General features: G+C 40.4%; 1 protein-coding gene across 2 annotated transcripts in view; it reads right to left on the minus strand.

Annotated features, from left to right (window-relative positions):
* Positions 1–254: 254 nt before the first annotated feature.
* Positions 255–16,044, minus strand: part of LOC309555355 (integrin beta-1-A) — a 74,174-nt gene continuing 58,384 nt past the window's right edge. The window contains exons 8-17 of one of the 2 annotated variants that reach the window (XM_082257320.1): positions 15,418–15,513; positions 13,231–13,320; positions 12,968–13,108; positions 11,570–11,772; positions 7,693–7,931; positions 6,568–6,790; positions 5,723–5,955; positions 5,443–5,609; positions 2,489–2,569; positions 255–525 (exon numbers count right to left, since the gene is read on the minus strand). In XM_082257320.1, the coding sequence (XP_082113446.1) occupies positions 2,495–2,569; positions 5,443–5,609; positions 5,723–5,955; positions 6,568–6,790; positions 7,693–7,931; positions 11,570–11,772; positions 12,968–13,108; positions 13,231–13,320; positions 15,418–15,513 (1,467 nt within the window). In that variant the 3' untranslated portion in view covers positions 255–525; positions 2,489–2,494. The remainder of the gene's footprint in view (positions 526–2,488; positions 2,570–5,442; positions 5,610–5,722; positions 5,956–6,567; positions 6,791–7,692; positions 7,932–11,569; positions 11,773–12,967; positions 13,109–13,230; positions 13,321–15,417; positions 15,514–16,044) is intronic. The other variant, XM_082257321.1, reaches the window with a different exon arrangement.

A 16,044-nucleotide genomic window follows, 5' to 3' on the forward strand; every position in this document is an offset into this window, starting at 1 on the left:
GAGGTATGCATCGCATTAATATTGGCTAGTCTGTAAATTCCAACCCCGATTTTCCCTGTGAAGCAGAAGTGTAATACTTGCATTGGCAAACCCTGTAATTAAAACCCAAGAACAAAACAAAAAAAGCCAAGAAAATGATCTGCTTGCACAGAGGTAGGAGGTCAAAAAGGCACAATGTGACCTTCCATGACGATGAACCTCTACCTGGTCTAAATTGTTTTTGTTTTTTTGTTTTTTAAACAGTCCAATGGCACAAGTTACATTTTCTTGAAAACCTGACAAGAATGATTTTTTTTTTGTTTTTAAACATAAACTGTACAATATGAAAATCTGAATGTCAAACACTGTAATGTTTCAGTAAAGCACTGCAGATTCACCCATCAGATATCGGCGGTGGGTTCAGAACAAAAACGCTACTTTGCATACAGCCTGGCAGACTGTACACAAACGTCATCACATTCACTTTCCCTCATATTTAGGATTCACCACTGTTGTTACTGCACTCTTGTAGATGGGGTTTTCACCCTGGAAAGAGTGAAAAAGAAAGAGTTAGGACAAGGCCTTACGAGAATATGAAAAATATATGAATACAGAGGGAAGCAGATATAATCAAACCATTCCCACCGAAAAAAATAAACACAAAAAAACTGTAAAAATGAAGCCAAAAAACGACATACAGTGCACCATCTCACCACACTGTGACTAAAAAGGAATCAAACACAAAGCAGAGCTGTTAGAGTAAACTCATTACTATAAAGGTGCAATATATTTCTTTAGTATAAATCAGTTCTTGAAAAATATGCAAACTCCCACAAGTGTAATATTTCCCACATCTAACAAGTGTTTAAAGTTGAACACAAGGAATTGCAAATCTTTGTTGGATTATAAAGGATTAGGTCAAACTAGGAGTATGCCACCTTGTTGACGTCTATCTTTTAAAATCTTCTTTTTAATATTTACACTTTTACTGAGTACCAGTAGAATAGCTATACTTCTGCCACAAGACACCGAACTTTCAGGTATCCGATGCAGCAACTGCAGAGTCTTTGGCAGCCGCTCTTCCCACCCCTCCAGTCAGGGAAGGCTTTGTATTCTCAAAATACAATGCTAATGGACAGCTGAGCGGAGGGGTGGGCAGTGTGGCTGCTGTGCGGCTGAGCACATCCATCCTGTCAGAGCACTAAAGGTACAGCGATAGCTGTAGTCATGGTGCTCAGTAAAACTGTAAATAGAAATAAATAAGGTGGCATACACCTCATTAAACTTTACCTCTTCATAAACCAGCATATTTTTTAAAGTGCTTAAAATGTTGGAGTTCTGCTTTAAAAAGACTGCTCTTGACGACAGACAGTTCATATTGGAAAAAACAATTATATAGTGAAAAAATATTGCTTTTTGTGTACTCTATACTGTGTGCAGTAAATACTTAAAATACTATTCAGTACATTAACAAAGTACATTAACAAATTCCCCAACTATAAGGCTATCAGGGGTCCTTAAAGAAGAGTACCACCCACCCAAAAAAAAAAAAAAAAAAAATTCAAAAAAAGTCAGCAGCTACAAATATTTTAGTTGCTGACTTCTTCTATTAGGGCACTTACCTGTCCAGGGATCCAGGGGTGTTTCTTGAATCAGCCTTTGGCTAAGGGTAACCGGCAGTGAAGCAATGTGGCTTCACAGCCGGTTTCCTACTGCGCACGCACAAATCGCTCTGTGAATGGACCAGCTGCCAGGAGAGGGGAGGGCCAGAGAGGGTGAACTTCCGGCTCACTTCCCCATGGCTAACTGAGCTGAAGTGGGAGAAGGTACCTGTCAAAGCCAGCTACCCGCACCCCCTCCAAAAGGTGCCGAATATGACAGTGGGGGGACGGCAGGATGGGCCTGGGAGGAGGCACACAAGTGGAGCTCCAATTTAACCAGTTGCAGCAATAGTTAAAAAGAAAATTAAGAAAAATGTTAATGACAAGATAACTTCCCAAAGACCCCCTGCCAGCATTATTCTTGTGTCCTGCTAGTGATGATTCTGTTGCCCAAGGGAAATTTCCATTGCCAGAATTGCTAAAACTCTTCTGTCATCTGAGTTCTGAGAGTAACTTCTATTAGAAAGAGTGGCAGCTGCATTTCAACAATCCTGCCACTGCAGAGATGTTGTCAATGGCAGAATCACCAGTGTGACATGGTCCACCTATAGTTTGTCCCAACCTCTGTTAGTGTCACTTTTAATTGGCAGTCAATTCTATATGTAGAAAACATGCATAAAAAAAAAACATTTGGATAATCAAATGTTTTCCTCTCCTTACACATTAAAACAGTTTGGATTGAAGTGCTTAATTAATATTTAGCCACATTTAAACCACCCATGTCAGATCACTTGTATACAGGAACACTTCACACTGCAGTTTCCAGCACACAATGACAGTGTTAAGAGGCAGGACAAGGAGCATGCATGAAGGAAGCAGAAAGAAGAAAGAAAAAAGGAAATACAAACTGAGAATCAGAGAGCGGCTTTGTGTCCATAGTTTGGGTTCTTGAAATTATTAATAGGACTCTTGTAAATAGGATTCTCTTGCTGGAGAAATGAATCCACAGAGAAAAAGGTTCACACACATAGTCTGACAAAGGTCTGGACAGTGACTGAAAAGCAGGTGAAATCTGAAATACATCTAACAGGACAGCTATGTAGAAAGGAAACTTCTGGCCTAAAGTATCTGGAAAAGCTAGTAGCTACGAGAAATATTCCAGCTATAAGCTCTATACACTGCCAATCCCATGTATAAGAACAAACTGACATCTACAGAAGCTCAACACCAATATCCTGGGAGGAAAGAGATTGGGATCCCCTCCATTCCTCAGCACCTCTGCCTAGAAGTAAGCTATAATCGACTTCTTATCAGCCATTTTACAAGTTTATCAATTCCATCAAAAGTGCAGCTTTGGGAAGGTTTATCTACCAACTGGCTTACACATGAACCACTATGTTGCAGCTCCTGAAATGCTCTCCCTGGCTTTCTAAAAGTAGGCCAGTTAATGAAGCCTGCCATAGCAATTCTAGAGATGTATAGGTCAGGTGCTGAGCGATGTACAGTTGAAGCTACTTACAGAATGGCCAGCTTCAGTAAATTCACATTATCCGTTGCAGCGACTAATGATCATAGCACACCAGCCATTTTTATAGCAGCATACAACAGTATTGTAGCTACAGCAACTCTAAAGCTAGCTACAGATCAGGAGAGAAAAATAAAGGAGGGATGTAGCGGTTACAAATCTGCTGGTGTGATATGGCTCTTCGGGGTACTACAGTGAAAATCTTCCCCTGGAGACCCCAACCCTCCCTTTTCTGCTCCAAGCAGCAGTGTCTTCTAAACTGGGAAATCTGGAAATATCAGTATTCCTTAGAGTACTGACATTCTATGGGCAATCTTGTCAAATGCCATATAAAATATTTGATACCTGAATCATATCTGTGATGGGGAACACACTTGAGCAACTTTTAAGAATTTGCAGTAAGTTCACAAATAAGATTCATTGCTTTCATCCCAGCTGACACTACTTTGCAATAAAACATATATAAAAAATCTTTAACTCTAGCATTGATTTACCATCCTCTCATGACAGATTCTCCTGCAGAAACATAGCTATCTATGGGACTGGAGCTCCCTATCCTGTCTAAGCACAGATGGGTGTGCAGTTGGTCTGAGTCACACATTGCCCTCTAATATTTTTGAGTGTAAACATTTTCAAAACAGTCTCACTTAGGGTGTTATCTTTAATTTAAAGAGAGAGTAGGGAACCATTTAAATACACTGCTTTACTCTTTCAAAAACACACCCATTTCTGTAATAAAATGCATTATTATAATCAAAGCATAACCACAAAGGCTGTACACCTTACAGTGGCAGTAAACTTTTGGATAAAAAAAAAAAAAAAAAAAAGCATTTCCTCCTGCAAGGCACTATCATAATGTACTAGTATGCGTAACATACTAGCACATTATGAAAGACTTACCTTGAAACAAAGCCCTCCAGCGGTGTGCTATCACCGCCGCAGAGGCTTCTATTTTTACCCGGTCTTCCTTTCTGGCTCGAGGGCTCCTATGGCTTGAATGGCCGAGCCGCGATGAAGTCACTCCTGCGCATGCACGGGAGAGTATTGGCATGGTACACAGCTCTGAAGTAACGGCATGAGTATGCCTTTCCTTCAGAGCGCATGCACCAATGACGTCACTGGCTGCTGCTTGCTAGAATATCTACATATAGATATTCATTTTGCCTACAGGTAAGCTTTATTACTATAGGCTTACCTGTGGGTAAAAATCAAAATGTGGGTTTACTACCACTTTACCAGAAATAGGGACATTAAAGTAATTGTAAAGTCTTTTTTTTTTTAAATAACAAACATGTTATACTTACCACCTCTGTGCAGTTGGTTTTGCACAGGGCAGCCTGGATCCTCCTCTTCTCGGGTCCCTCGCTGCTGCTCTTGGCCCCTCCCTCTTATCAAGTGCCCCCACAGCAAGCAGCTTGCTATGGGGGCACCCGAGCCGAGCTGTAGCTCGGAGTGTCATTTCAGACCGAGCTGCCGTTCAACCCAGCACCCTCTCTCCTGTTTGGCTAACTGACTGATTGACAGCCATGGGAGCCAATGATGTCATGCCTGTGTCGCAGCCAATCGGAGGAGAGAGTCCCAGACAGCCGAGGGACTTTTGGACATCGCTGGAGAGAGATGGGGGTGCTGGGAAGGCTGCTACACCCAGGTGGCTTTTTATCTTAATAAATAGAATACATTAAGATAAAAAGCCTTCTGACTTTACAACTCCTTTAATAAGTACTGCAGAGGTAGTTAGAAAAGATGTCTAATATATATTGATATAAAGGAGGAGATAATGATAAGTGGATGAACTTATGTTTATTTTACTTCTAGTAATTTCAAATCCAAGTCCTTGTGCTGACCAGAAAATTACACACCGAATAGTTCCATACACATCCCAAGTACACTCACCAGATAATCAAAAAAAGGATATTTTCCTACACATCCCCAGTGAACACACCAGAAATATACACACGGGATAATGCTAGTTTCACACTATGCTGGTTTCCCAGCAGCCAGGTTTGCGCAGGCACAGCAGCCCATTCATTTAAACGTGTTTCTGTACCTATGGGTAATGTAGGGAAAAGGTACCTGCGCCTATTCCAAAAATACAGCCGCAGGGAAACCGCATACAGCAATGAATTTTCAAGCATGGTAAACTGTGCTGCAGTTTCCAGTGCCTGGTATCACTAAGAACTATTGGAACCTCTGTGGTCTCTGTTAAAAGCAGCAGGTTTTTGATGTGGGTGTTAAATCATCACAGTGTGACCAGGAAGAGTATTTACCAGTAAAACTGCAACCCTCCACAAAATGGTACACTAACAACCCACCCTCCCTCATGGCAAAAATACTTACAGCATCCCATTTGGCATTCATTTTCTCTTTTTCAAATTTGGCAAACTCTCTTCTGTCGTGAATAATCATAAGAAGCTTCCATATAAGCAATAATGCCAGTCCAATAAGTACAATTCCAGCCACCACACCAGCAACTATAGGAACTATTTCAGGGCCACTGGGACACTCTAAAAAAAAACAGGAAATCAGTAGATGAGTAGATATATTCTCATTAGCCAATCATTTTAAATGTAAACGTGGAGGGGGGGGGGGGGGGGCAACTCTGCTAAGGTTAGATTACCTGGGTCTTTCACAACATGCACATGAACCTCAGAGTTAGAGTTTACAGAGTAGGTATAGTAGAACCAGCAATCATCTACATCTTTCTCTTTGCAGTGTGTTAGAGCATCTTCCTGTCCTGGCTGAGGTAACTTGTCACGGCTGTCCACCATAGTAAGGTTGAAATGTGAACAATGCGTATCACACCCTTGTTGTTTCTCTCCCTTATGGAACGCTCTGCACTGAACACATTCCCTGGAGAAAATAAAACAAAACAAGCATTAGCAAAAAGCACTGTGAAATAGATCAGCTCTGTTAAGATAACTAAATGTTGTGAAAGAAAAAAAAAAAGGAAGATGAGCTAGTCCATAAGAGGCCAGTATTGGTCCATCATTCTATAGTGTGCACGAAGGATCAGAGTTGAAACCTGGGATGATGAAGGTTCACCTGTAAAACCCTCCCAACAAAAAGGAGGAGGAGGACGCCCTCCATAGTTCACCCATCATGTCTAACTAGAGGCATGGCTGTGTGCAGGTCCAAAGCCTAGGTTCCCCATAAACAGAACTTTGTGAATCCAAAAAGTATGTATAGATGACTTAACCTCAAATGGTCACAACAGAAGCTTCCTATTTACAATTACAGAACTGTGGCGTCAGTAGTGTAGTCGATGTGAAAGCCACAGAGAAGTAGGTAACTGCAGGCAAATGGCAAACTTAGCACTAAAAAAGCTTAGTTATGTACATGGTGCATGTAATTTACATATAGACCAGAGATTCCCTTCAGAGGTAAAAAGCAGTATAAACAATGATTTTGCTGAACTAAATTTAATTTATTTAATTTTCAAATGTGCTCTTCCTTAATACTCACTTGTGTTCAGCACAAACACCAACACAGGTCTGGCACATCTCACATGTCTGTCCCTGGAATTTGGGGTCTGTACATTTACACCTTCCACATTCACACGTTCCTCTTCCATTACATAGCTGACCATTAGATGCCATGCATGTTGATTTATCTTCTGAGCAATCACAAGCACTACCAGAAAAGTTGGGGAAACACTCGCAAACTCTGCATTTGCAGACTCCATTACCTGTAACAAAAGACATTTTTAGGAAGAATCCAGTTTGAACACGGACACACGCAACTACCATATTCGCCACTTTATAATTAGAAACACCTTTCCATTTCTGTCTGCAGCTACCTATTATTGCTACTGCTTGTTTAGGAGAATAGATACATCCTGAAGTGCAAGGCAAGGCAAATGGCAGACTGCCTGATAGCAGGGTCTTTTAGAAACAGCCCAACTACAGACAAGTGCATGCTCATGAAGAAAGAACTGTTCAATTTCCACTCTGGAGCATGAGCAAAAAAAAAAAAAAAAAAAAAAAAAAAAAAAAAAAAAAGGATTTTTGTAGTCAAACTCTTTTCTAAGCATCAATTAAGGGACCAATGAAGTCTTTACCCTTTAGGATATAATGCTGCCCACAGAAGGATTATACACAGGAAAACCAAAATAATTTTTTAGGCCAGCCGAGAAGAACTCCTACTACCAGCAGGTCTCAGTTTGGTGGCAAGGCAGTATACTAGTAGCATAATCAGAAAGAGAAGGGTTGGGACACAGAAGTCCAACTTTTGGAATTCCTGAAAACAGTCAAACTGAGGGGTGGGCAACACATATCAGACCCAAGGAGAAAAAAAAAGAAACTTTGCACTTGGAGTTGTAAAGGCAAAAGGTGTTTTTATCTTAATGCATTCTATGCACTAGGATAAAAAAAAAAACCTGTGTGTAGCAGCCTCCCCAGCAACCCCTCATACTTACCTGGCTATATCACAAAGTAAGAGAAGAAAAAAAAAAAAAACAGAAAAGAAAAAACACAAGCAGATACCAGGGATTGGTGAGCTGCAATAAACTACATTATTTGGGGTTTAATACATCATTAAGTATCCAGGGTTGTTCTTTCCTAGGGTTTGTGAATATAGTGTTAAACTCACCTCCACAAATCAATCCATTTGATCGATCACAATTGAAATTGTCGCAGTCGCAGTATTTCCCGGAGTAGACCTCATTGGGATTTTCCCTCTTCTTACACACACACTGGCCACAAATACAGTCTCCATTGTTACTGCAGATCTCTGAGCTGTTCTCCTTTCTGCACTGAGCGTCCATGTCTTCACTGCTGACTTGCTCTGTGCTGCATTCGCACTGTTTTCCAATACGACCCTCATTGCATCTGAGAATAGATGAATCCAGTGTGAAAAACCAACATACACCAAAAATAAGAGGATGCAGACAATCTTTGGGTATTTTGACAGCTGGCAAAGCTATTAGTCAAAATTCAGCTTTACCATTTATCAGCAGTCACAATGGCGGGAAAAAATAATAAAATATCTATATCTACTCATTTACTGCGATTCTTTCAAAGCTGTTGCAGTGCACACAGGGCAAGACTGAATATTACAGTACGTTTAGAACAAATCCAGGAGAGATAAGGTTTATAGAGCTAGTAAAGCTGTCTGTGGACAGCATACAGTTTCAGTACATCGAATAAACCCTCAAAAAGATGCCCCTCAGTAGTCAGCAAGCAGTAAGGGAAACCACAAAAGCTATTTAAAAGGGGAGAAGTCAGACTGCTATGAAAGTTGAAAATGGATGTAAAATACTAGTGTAGAAAAGAAAAAAAAAATGAATGAAAAAATAAGTGACCCCTATAAACCCAGTGCACGCAAAAATACAAGCCAGTGAAAACTGTCCAAATAATAAATCCTTCATGGATTTTCACCAAAAAGTGGCGCAATCTTCCTGCCACTAGGGCTAGATGAGTCATGAGTGTATATCCTGGAAGTAAAGATGGTGGTATCCTCCGTGAGATATTGAAAAAATTCCCACTCACCACACGTTGTTGATACTTCTAACCATATTCAACGTTCTAACACATATTTTTTTTAAGGCATTGGTTATTTGTATATTGCATATTTGTGGGTTGATCACTTTTGGGAGCTAGCACTGTTTATCGCATAGATCAGGGATCCTCAAACTACGGCCCCTCCAGCTGTTGCGGAACTACACATCCCATGAGGCATTGTAAAACTCTGACAATCACAGACATGGCATGATGGGAACTGTAGTTCCTGAACAACTGGAGGGCCATAGATTGAAGACCCCTGGCATAGAGTATACCACTCTTGCGTTTTTTTCACAGTCACACCGTTGGTTTTGCAACAGCAGCTCAATTTATACATATTGCACTTATATTTGTTTATTGGCATGAGTGGGTTTATAGTAAATCACAGACTACTATGGAAACCTGAAGATAAAGAAAAAGAAAGGCTTCCTGGGACCAAAAATTGACATCAAGCATACAGATATTTAAACTGCTGTAAATATTCCCTCTTAAAGGAGTTGTAAAGTCAGGAAGGCTTTTTATCTTAATGCATTCTTTTACTCACCGTATTGGTTAAATGTAGAGTGGGACATTAATGCATTTATCAATTCTTCTTAATTTAGCTCTTAAAATTGGGATTAATACTATATATACCCATTTTGTTCACAATTATTTTATTCATTCCTCTTTTTTGTGATTTGTATTTACATTTTATCCATTCATAGATTTTTTTTCTATATAATCTATTCACTACAACATTGATATTGGTTCATTATTCATAGATATCTATGTATAATATGAATATTATTCATTATTTTGTTCATGTTTTCTATGTGAGCCTCAGTAAACAAATAGGCTTCAGTCAGTGTGAGGCTTTGTTCCTAATGCTCACTGCTTTTGTTTACATTTTCTAATGTGTAGGCGGCTCCCTGCTGGATAATCGGATGGGCGCCCGCTGGAAGAGGGAGTTTCCAGCTGTGTGTCGGTTTGACGTCCAGACTGAGGCTTGATTTCCCTTCTCCAGGGAAACCGAAGTCTTACACGTACGCCACTGCAGATTTGACAGCATGATGAACATTCTGAGCATGCGCCGATTCGGCACCCAGATCAAGGCTGGGTTTTTCAGTGAAACCAAGGCTTGACATGCACAGGGGAGCCATTTTGATGGCGTAATGAGCATTCAGCACCGCTGTGAGGCTGCTGCACACAGGTGCTGTAAATTACTGTTACAATAAATAAATATATATATATATATATATATATATATATATATATTATATATATTTAAGGAATGATCAGAAAAGGCTTTTAGTCCTATAAGGATGTCATGTATGAAGAAACGCTTCAGCTCATTTTCTTCCTGCTGTAAACATTCCATGCTACATACGCTGTTTACCTGCAGATCTCTGTAAGTGTTCTGTACTTTTTAAATAAATATGTTTCAAGTGGTTTTACACTATGTGCGACTATTTGGCTGGTCTTACATACTGGCTTAAACCTGGAGACATAGTTCTCCCAAGGAGAAGTCCAGCCCTACCAGAAGTGTGGTGACATGCATTAAAGGTAAAAAATAAATCTAAAAAAGTGCAGCGTTATATAGCGTTGCACTTTTTTAGATTTTTTTACCTTAATGCATTCTCTGTATTAAGGTAAAATCTTCTGTGCGCAGCTCCCCTTTTAATTATCTGAGCCAGATCTCGTTAAAATGTGCACGAGAGCAGAGGCTCAATCTGTTCTCACTGGTTCTGACACAGAAAACGGGAGCCATTGGCTCCTGCTGCTGTCAATCACAGCTAGTGAGGAGGAAGCAGGGGGTGGGGGTTGAGCCCCAGTGTGTGTGTGTGTGTGTGTGTGTGTGTGTGTGTGTGTGTGTGTGTCAATGGACACAAAGCGCAGCTTAGGAGTGAGCCTGCATGAGTGCCACCATAGCAAACAGCTTGCTATAGGGGTACTTAGCTGGGGGGAACCAGAAGTGCTGGCTGGGGACCTGAGAAGAGAAGGATTGGGGCTGCTCTGTGCAAAACCATTACACAGAGCAGGTAACTATAACATGGTTGGTTAAAAAAAAAAGTTTTACCTTTACAATCACTGCAGGTTTGTCAGTCTGAGGAATTCATTAGACGATCTCCAACACACCAGTCAAAGTGTCAAGATCACAAAGTGATTAAAAAAAATAGGGTGGGAAATTATTAGGTGCAACATGCAAAGTGCATGGAGGACGCTTATTAAAGCAGTGGCATATCAATTTATGTGCAAAAAATGTTATCAGTAATCTTTGGGTCTATTTGAAAATAAAGCAACAGTTTCAGTTTTGCATACTAGTGTGGGTAAATAGCGACTGTCGGCCTCTTTTTTGTGAAACTACAATTTAAAATGATGAAATTTAACCTCAGAAAATCTAAGACGACTTCTAAGGAGCATAAATGTTCATTTTCATAGCAGCTTATTTATAAATATCTCTAAATGTGTGCAATAAATAAAAGAACAGATTAACAACTGCAAACAAGGCAATGTTACTAAACGCCCTTCTATTTCTGGCAAAATGAAAAAACAAAAACGAACATTTAGTACATCTCTGCAAGATGTGCATATTTCCCCATGTTCTCATGTTTAGGCTAGTTCATGTTTAGAACTAGAATACGGCTCTATACAGTGCAGATAGGGGGGAGATGTTCTGTTGTCCAGCCAAGAGATGGGTAGGACTGACGCCATTGCTTGGGATTTCAGTGCTACAAAGGCACTGTGTTAGAACACTCAAGGAATTTAGAAGCACACTGGACCTTTTTCAGCCCAGCAGGTATTTTGTCTGTACTTTTAGCATTTTTAAGAAGTGAAATGTGCATGTGCAGAGATGTGCTGAATATGTTATTTATTGTGCCAAGACAACCATGAGAACATAATGCTTGTAACACATATAAAGCATAAAATATTGTGTATGGATCAACAAGGTTTTAGCTTGTAGATAAAGATCAGCCAAAAACAAGTACCTGCAGGCTCCACATTCAAATGTACCATTCCCAAAATGGCATTCTGGGCTATCAGGGGTTCCCGCTTGTTGACAATCACATTCACAGATAAATTTCAAAAGAATCTCAACTTCCTCAGTAAATCCCAATGGCTTAATTTTAATAGACTCTGTGTGGTCTTTTTTGGGGCACTTGTGAGCAGTTACACTGATTTCAAATTCAACCTAAAAAAAAAAAAAAAAAAAAAAAAAAATTATTCCAATTTATGCGAGGTTTCCAAACAATACAAGAATCTGTCCAAATATCACTGTGATGCAGAGCTTTTAGAGTAAATTAAGTGTATAGAAGATATCATATAATGTCCTGTAATCTGCTGCCTTGAATCCAGCTTCCTTCTTCCCAGAGTAAGAAACATTTTAGGTCACTGTTCAACGCATTGATTTATTGTGTGTGAGATGACAATATGATCGGTAAGGTGTTATTTCTGTTAATTTCTTGTTAATAGTTTTTATTTTATAAAGTTGCAAGTAGAACATTACACAAGAATCAAAATAGTACAAATGATACAAACATGTAGCTTATCTGTAAATATATGCATAAAAAAAAAATATATATATATATATATATATATACATATACATACACACACGACAGAATATTTAGAGGAGTACAGTGGTAGAGATATCGGTATGCCATGATCCATCAAGAATTGGAAGTGAGGGGAGGGCAAGCTCCCCATAGTGAGTGAATGACAAGTACCAGTTTTCAGGTGCTGCGGACAGTGGGAAGAACTTACGTGGAAACACGTGAAGCCATAACCAGGTCCCGAACAGAAAGCGAGGAAAAATAATTAAAATAAAGGGAGACAGGAGAAGAAGAAAAACTGTTGGGGCAGCAAAAGGAGAAGGAAAGGAGGGGAAAAAGGGGAAAGGGCAGGCCGCCAACTCCGCACCAATGTAGGGGGGTAATCCAGCTGCTGTAGCAGGATATGTAGAGCTGGGGTTCCAAGAGCATGGTAATCAAAATGTGAAGGGAGGAAATGATTCACCCATGGTTGCCAAGTTATCCAATATAGTTACCTCGATCTTACTAAGGATCATAGCTTGGGTTACCCTTATCTTGGTTTCTAAGAGGATTGGGGATGGGGATTTCCAGGCCTTTGCTATAGTCTGCTTAGAAGCGGTCAGAATTTGGATGGCAAGTTTCAATTATGCTTTTGTGAGGTCAGTAATGCAGTGATACAACAATGCAAGGACAGGGTCAGGGTATCGCTTTCTAGAAAATGAACAGAGAATAGTAAAGAACCGAATGCCCAGGAACATGCAGGGAAAATATTAAATATTAATGTTCAACTAAATTAGCAGTTTAAGTCTTAGGAATGAATGGGCAGAAATACAAATCTATTCCGGAAATTCTTACCTGATCTCCCAAAGAGATATTGGAGCATTTCCTTCCATTCTCTCCTGTTCCAATCACTCCATTCTTACAGAATGACTTATAATTAATTGTTACGCCTTCTGGTAATTTGCTGTTTTCTAGAATAAGCTCTGAAGACAGTGACTGGATATAAAATAGAAAAAAACAAAAACAAAATTTTTTACATAAGTACCACAAAGCTTTAAAAACAGGAAGCAGACAGAAGCAAAGATAGTTATCAGCCAAAGTCAGAAGTGCGTACTTACGTTGTAGGAATCAATGATCAGCTGAATTACATTACTAGAGTTTGAAGACAGAGTACCCACAGCTGATTTGGGGATCAGGTTTTTCAGCTCCTAAAAATGAGAAGGAAAACTAATTACTATTTATAAAAAAGAACTATACTATGGGGCAATTGTCTGGGATGCTCAAACACGAAAAAAAAAAATTAAAAAATAAATAAATACAGTAAGTATATATACATACATACATACATACACAGTACAGACCAAAAGTTTGGACACCTTCTCATGTCAAAGAGTTTTCTTTATTTTCATGACTATGAAAATTGTAGTCACACTTCAAGAGGTAGTCACCTGAAAGGTTTAAGAAGTGTGATTTCTTGCCTTATAAATGAGGTTGGGACCATCAGTTGTGTTGTGCAGAAGTCAGGTGGATACACAGCTGATAGTCCTACTGAATAGACTGTTATGCCCCATACACACATGCAGATTATCTGCAGACTTACCAAAACCATATAATATGAGGTCAAACCTAAACACTTTCAATTTGTATGCAATCCGGCAGGCCCTTGCACTACATAGAAAAGGTAAGTCTGCAGACAAAAGTCTGCAGATAATCTGCACGTGTGTATGGGGCATTAAGGCCCGTACACACGTAATAACGATGGTCGGCCGTAAATATTCGGCCAACGTCCGATCGGCCAATTATCGGCTTGTTAGTATGATGCTTCCGACAACCGACTGACTTTACGGCCGAACAGAATCTGGTGTGCAGGCTTTAAAATTTTTGTTGGCCAACACCAGAACGGCCGATTGTTCCTCAGTCATTACAGAATTCGGCCGACATACAGCAGATGAGCAAGACTGGGCATGCTCAGAGAAGAAAAAACACACGGAAAGTTAACCATCACATGACATCACTTCTGCAGTCGGCTGTTGTTGGCCGACAAAATTCGTGTGCAGTCTTTAGCACTTTTCAACCGACAGGACAGCACCGGACAAAAGACGGCCGATCGTTCGGCCGACAATCACTACGTGTGTACGGGGCTTTAGAATCAGGGCTGTCTTTAACACAGGGCAAAAGGGGCAGCTGCCCCGGGTCTAGTCATTGTTGTGGGGCCCAAAGCAGCTGCCCCTTGAGCCCCCAAATAGTTGATAAGTGGATTCAAGAGGGCCCAAGAAAATTTTTGCCCAGGGTCCAATCAAGAATAAAGATGGCCCTGGTTAGAATTTGTATTATGGCAAGAAAAAAGCAGCTAAGTACAGGAAAACGAGTGGCAGAAGAGACTTGTTTGGGCTAAAGAACACAAGGAACGGACATTAGACCAGTGGAAATCTGTGCTTTGGTCTGAGGAGTCCAAATTGGAGATCTTTGGTTCCAACCCCCGTGTCTTTGTTCGAAGCAGAAAAGGTGAACGGATGGACTCTACGTGCCTGGTTCCCACTGTGAAGCATGGAGGAGGAGGTGTGATGGTGTGGGGGTGCTTTGCTGGTGACACTGTTGGGGATTTATTCAAAATTGAAGGCATACTGAACCAGCATGGCTACCACAGCATCTTGCAGCGGCATGCTATTCCATCCGGTTTGCGTTTAGTTGGACCATCATTTATTTTTCAACAGGACAATGACCCCAAACACACCTCCAGGCGGTGTAAGGGCTATTTGACCAAGAAGGAGAGTGATGGGGAGCTGCGCCAGATGACCTGGCCTCCACAGTCACTGGACCTGAACCCAATCGAGATGGTTTGGGGTGAGCTGGACCGCAGAGTGAAGGCAAAAGGGTCAACAAGTGCTAAGCATCTCTGGGAACTCCTTCAAGACTGTTGGAAGACCATTTCAGGTGACTACCTCTTGAAGCTCATCAAAAGAATGCAAAGAGTGTACAAAGCAGTAATCAAAGCAAAAAGGTGGCTACTTTGAAGAACCTAGAATATGACAAATTTTCAGTTGTTTCACACTTTTTTGTTAATGTATATAATTCCACATCTGTTAATTCATAGTTTTAATGCCTTCAGTGTGAATCTACAATTTTCATTGCCATGAAAATAAAGAAAACTCCTTGAATGAGAAGGTGTGTCCAAACTCTTGGTCTGCACTGTATATATATTATATATACACACACACACACCTTTTTTTTTTTTTTTTTTATAAAGACACCATACACACCCCCCCTCAAAAAAAAAAAAAAACACACACACACACTTCACATACCTTGTAAACAGCCTGAAATTCCTCAGTAACAGCAAAGATTGTCTGTATGTTGTTTTCACTTAGCTTCTGGACCAAATGAGCAATTGATGGGTAGTCCTGTGAATGCACATATGAAACAGTATTAGAGTACAGTATCTAATATTTTGGTAACTGTAATAGCCTGCATATATACATACACACATTTTTATTTCTTTTTTCCTATGTTATTACAGGAAATGCTGCAAGGATCTAGAATTCAGACATACATTCCAGACCAGGGATTGACAGCCTTAAAGAGGTGGAGTTCTACCTGAATAACATGGGAGAAGTCAGAGATCACCGTGCACTGTGTCGCCTCCTCATCGGATTTAACCCTTTAATTGCCGTACTGTGTTGCAATCCCATGGCAATCATGGGTTTTAACCAGGTGATGAGGCGGCAACACATCGCCTCGTCACTACCTGTCAAACACACTCAAAATCGCATTTCAGAAAAGCAGCAGTATCTGCTGCACTTGTGAATGAGCCCTTAGTTGCATTCTGCAGCCACACTGGCACCCTTAGGGCTCAAAGTAAAGTTGGGGGGGGGGGGTGATAAAACCCTGCAGTTAAGTCACAGTTTTAACGCCCCCAATCCCTACCTCCTTTA

This window comes from Pelophylax lessonae (genome assembly GCF_965119305.1).
Source record: "Pelophylax lessonae genome assembly, chromosome: 5".
NCBI lineage: Eukaryota > Metazoa > Chordata > Amphibia > Anura > Ranidae > Pelophylax > Pelophylax lessonae.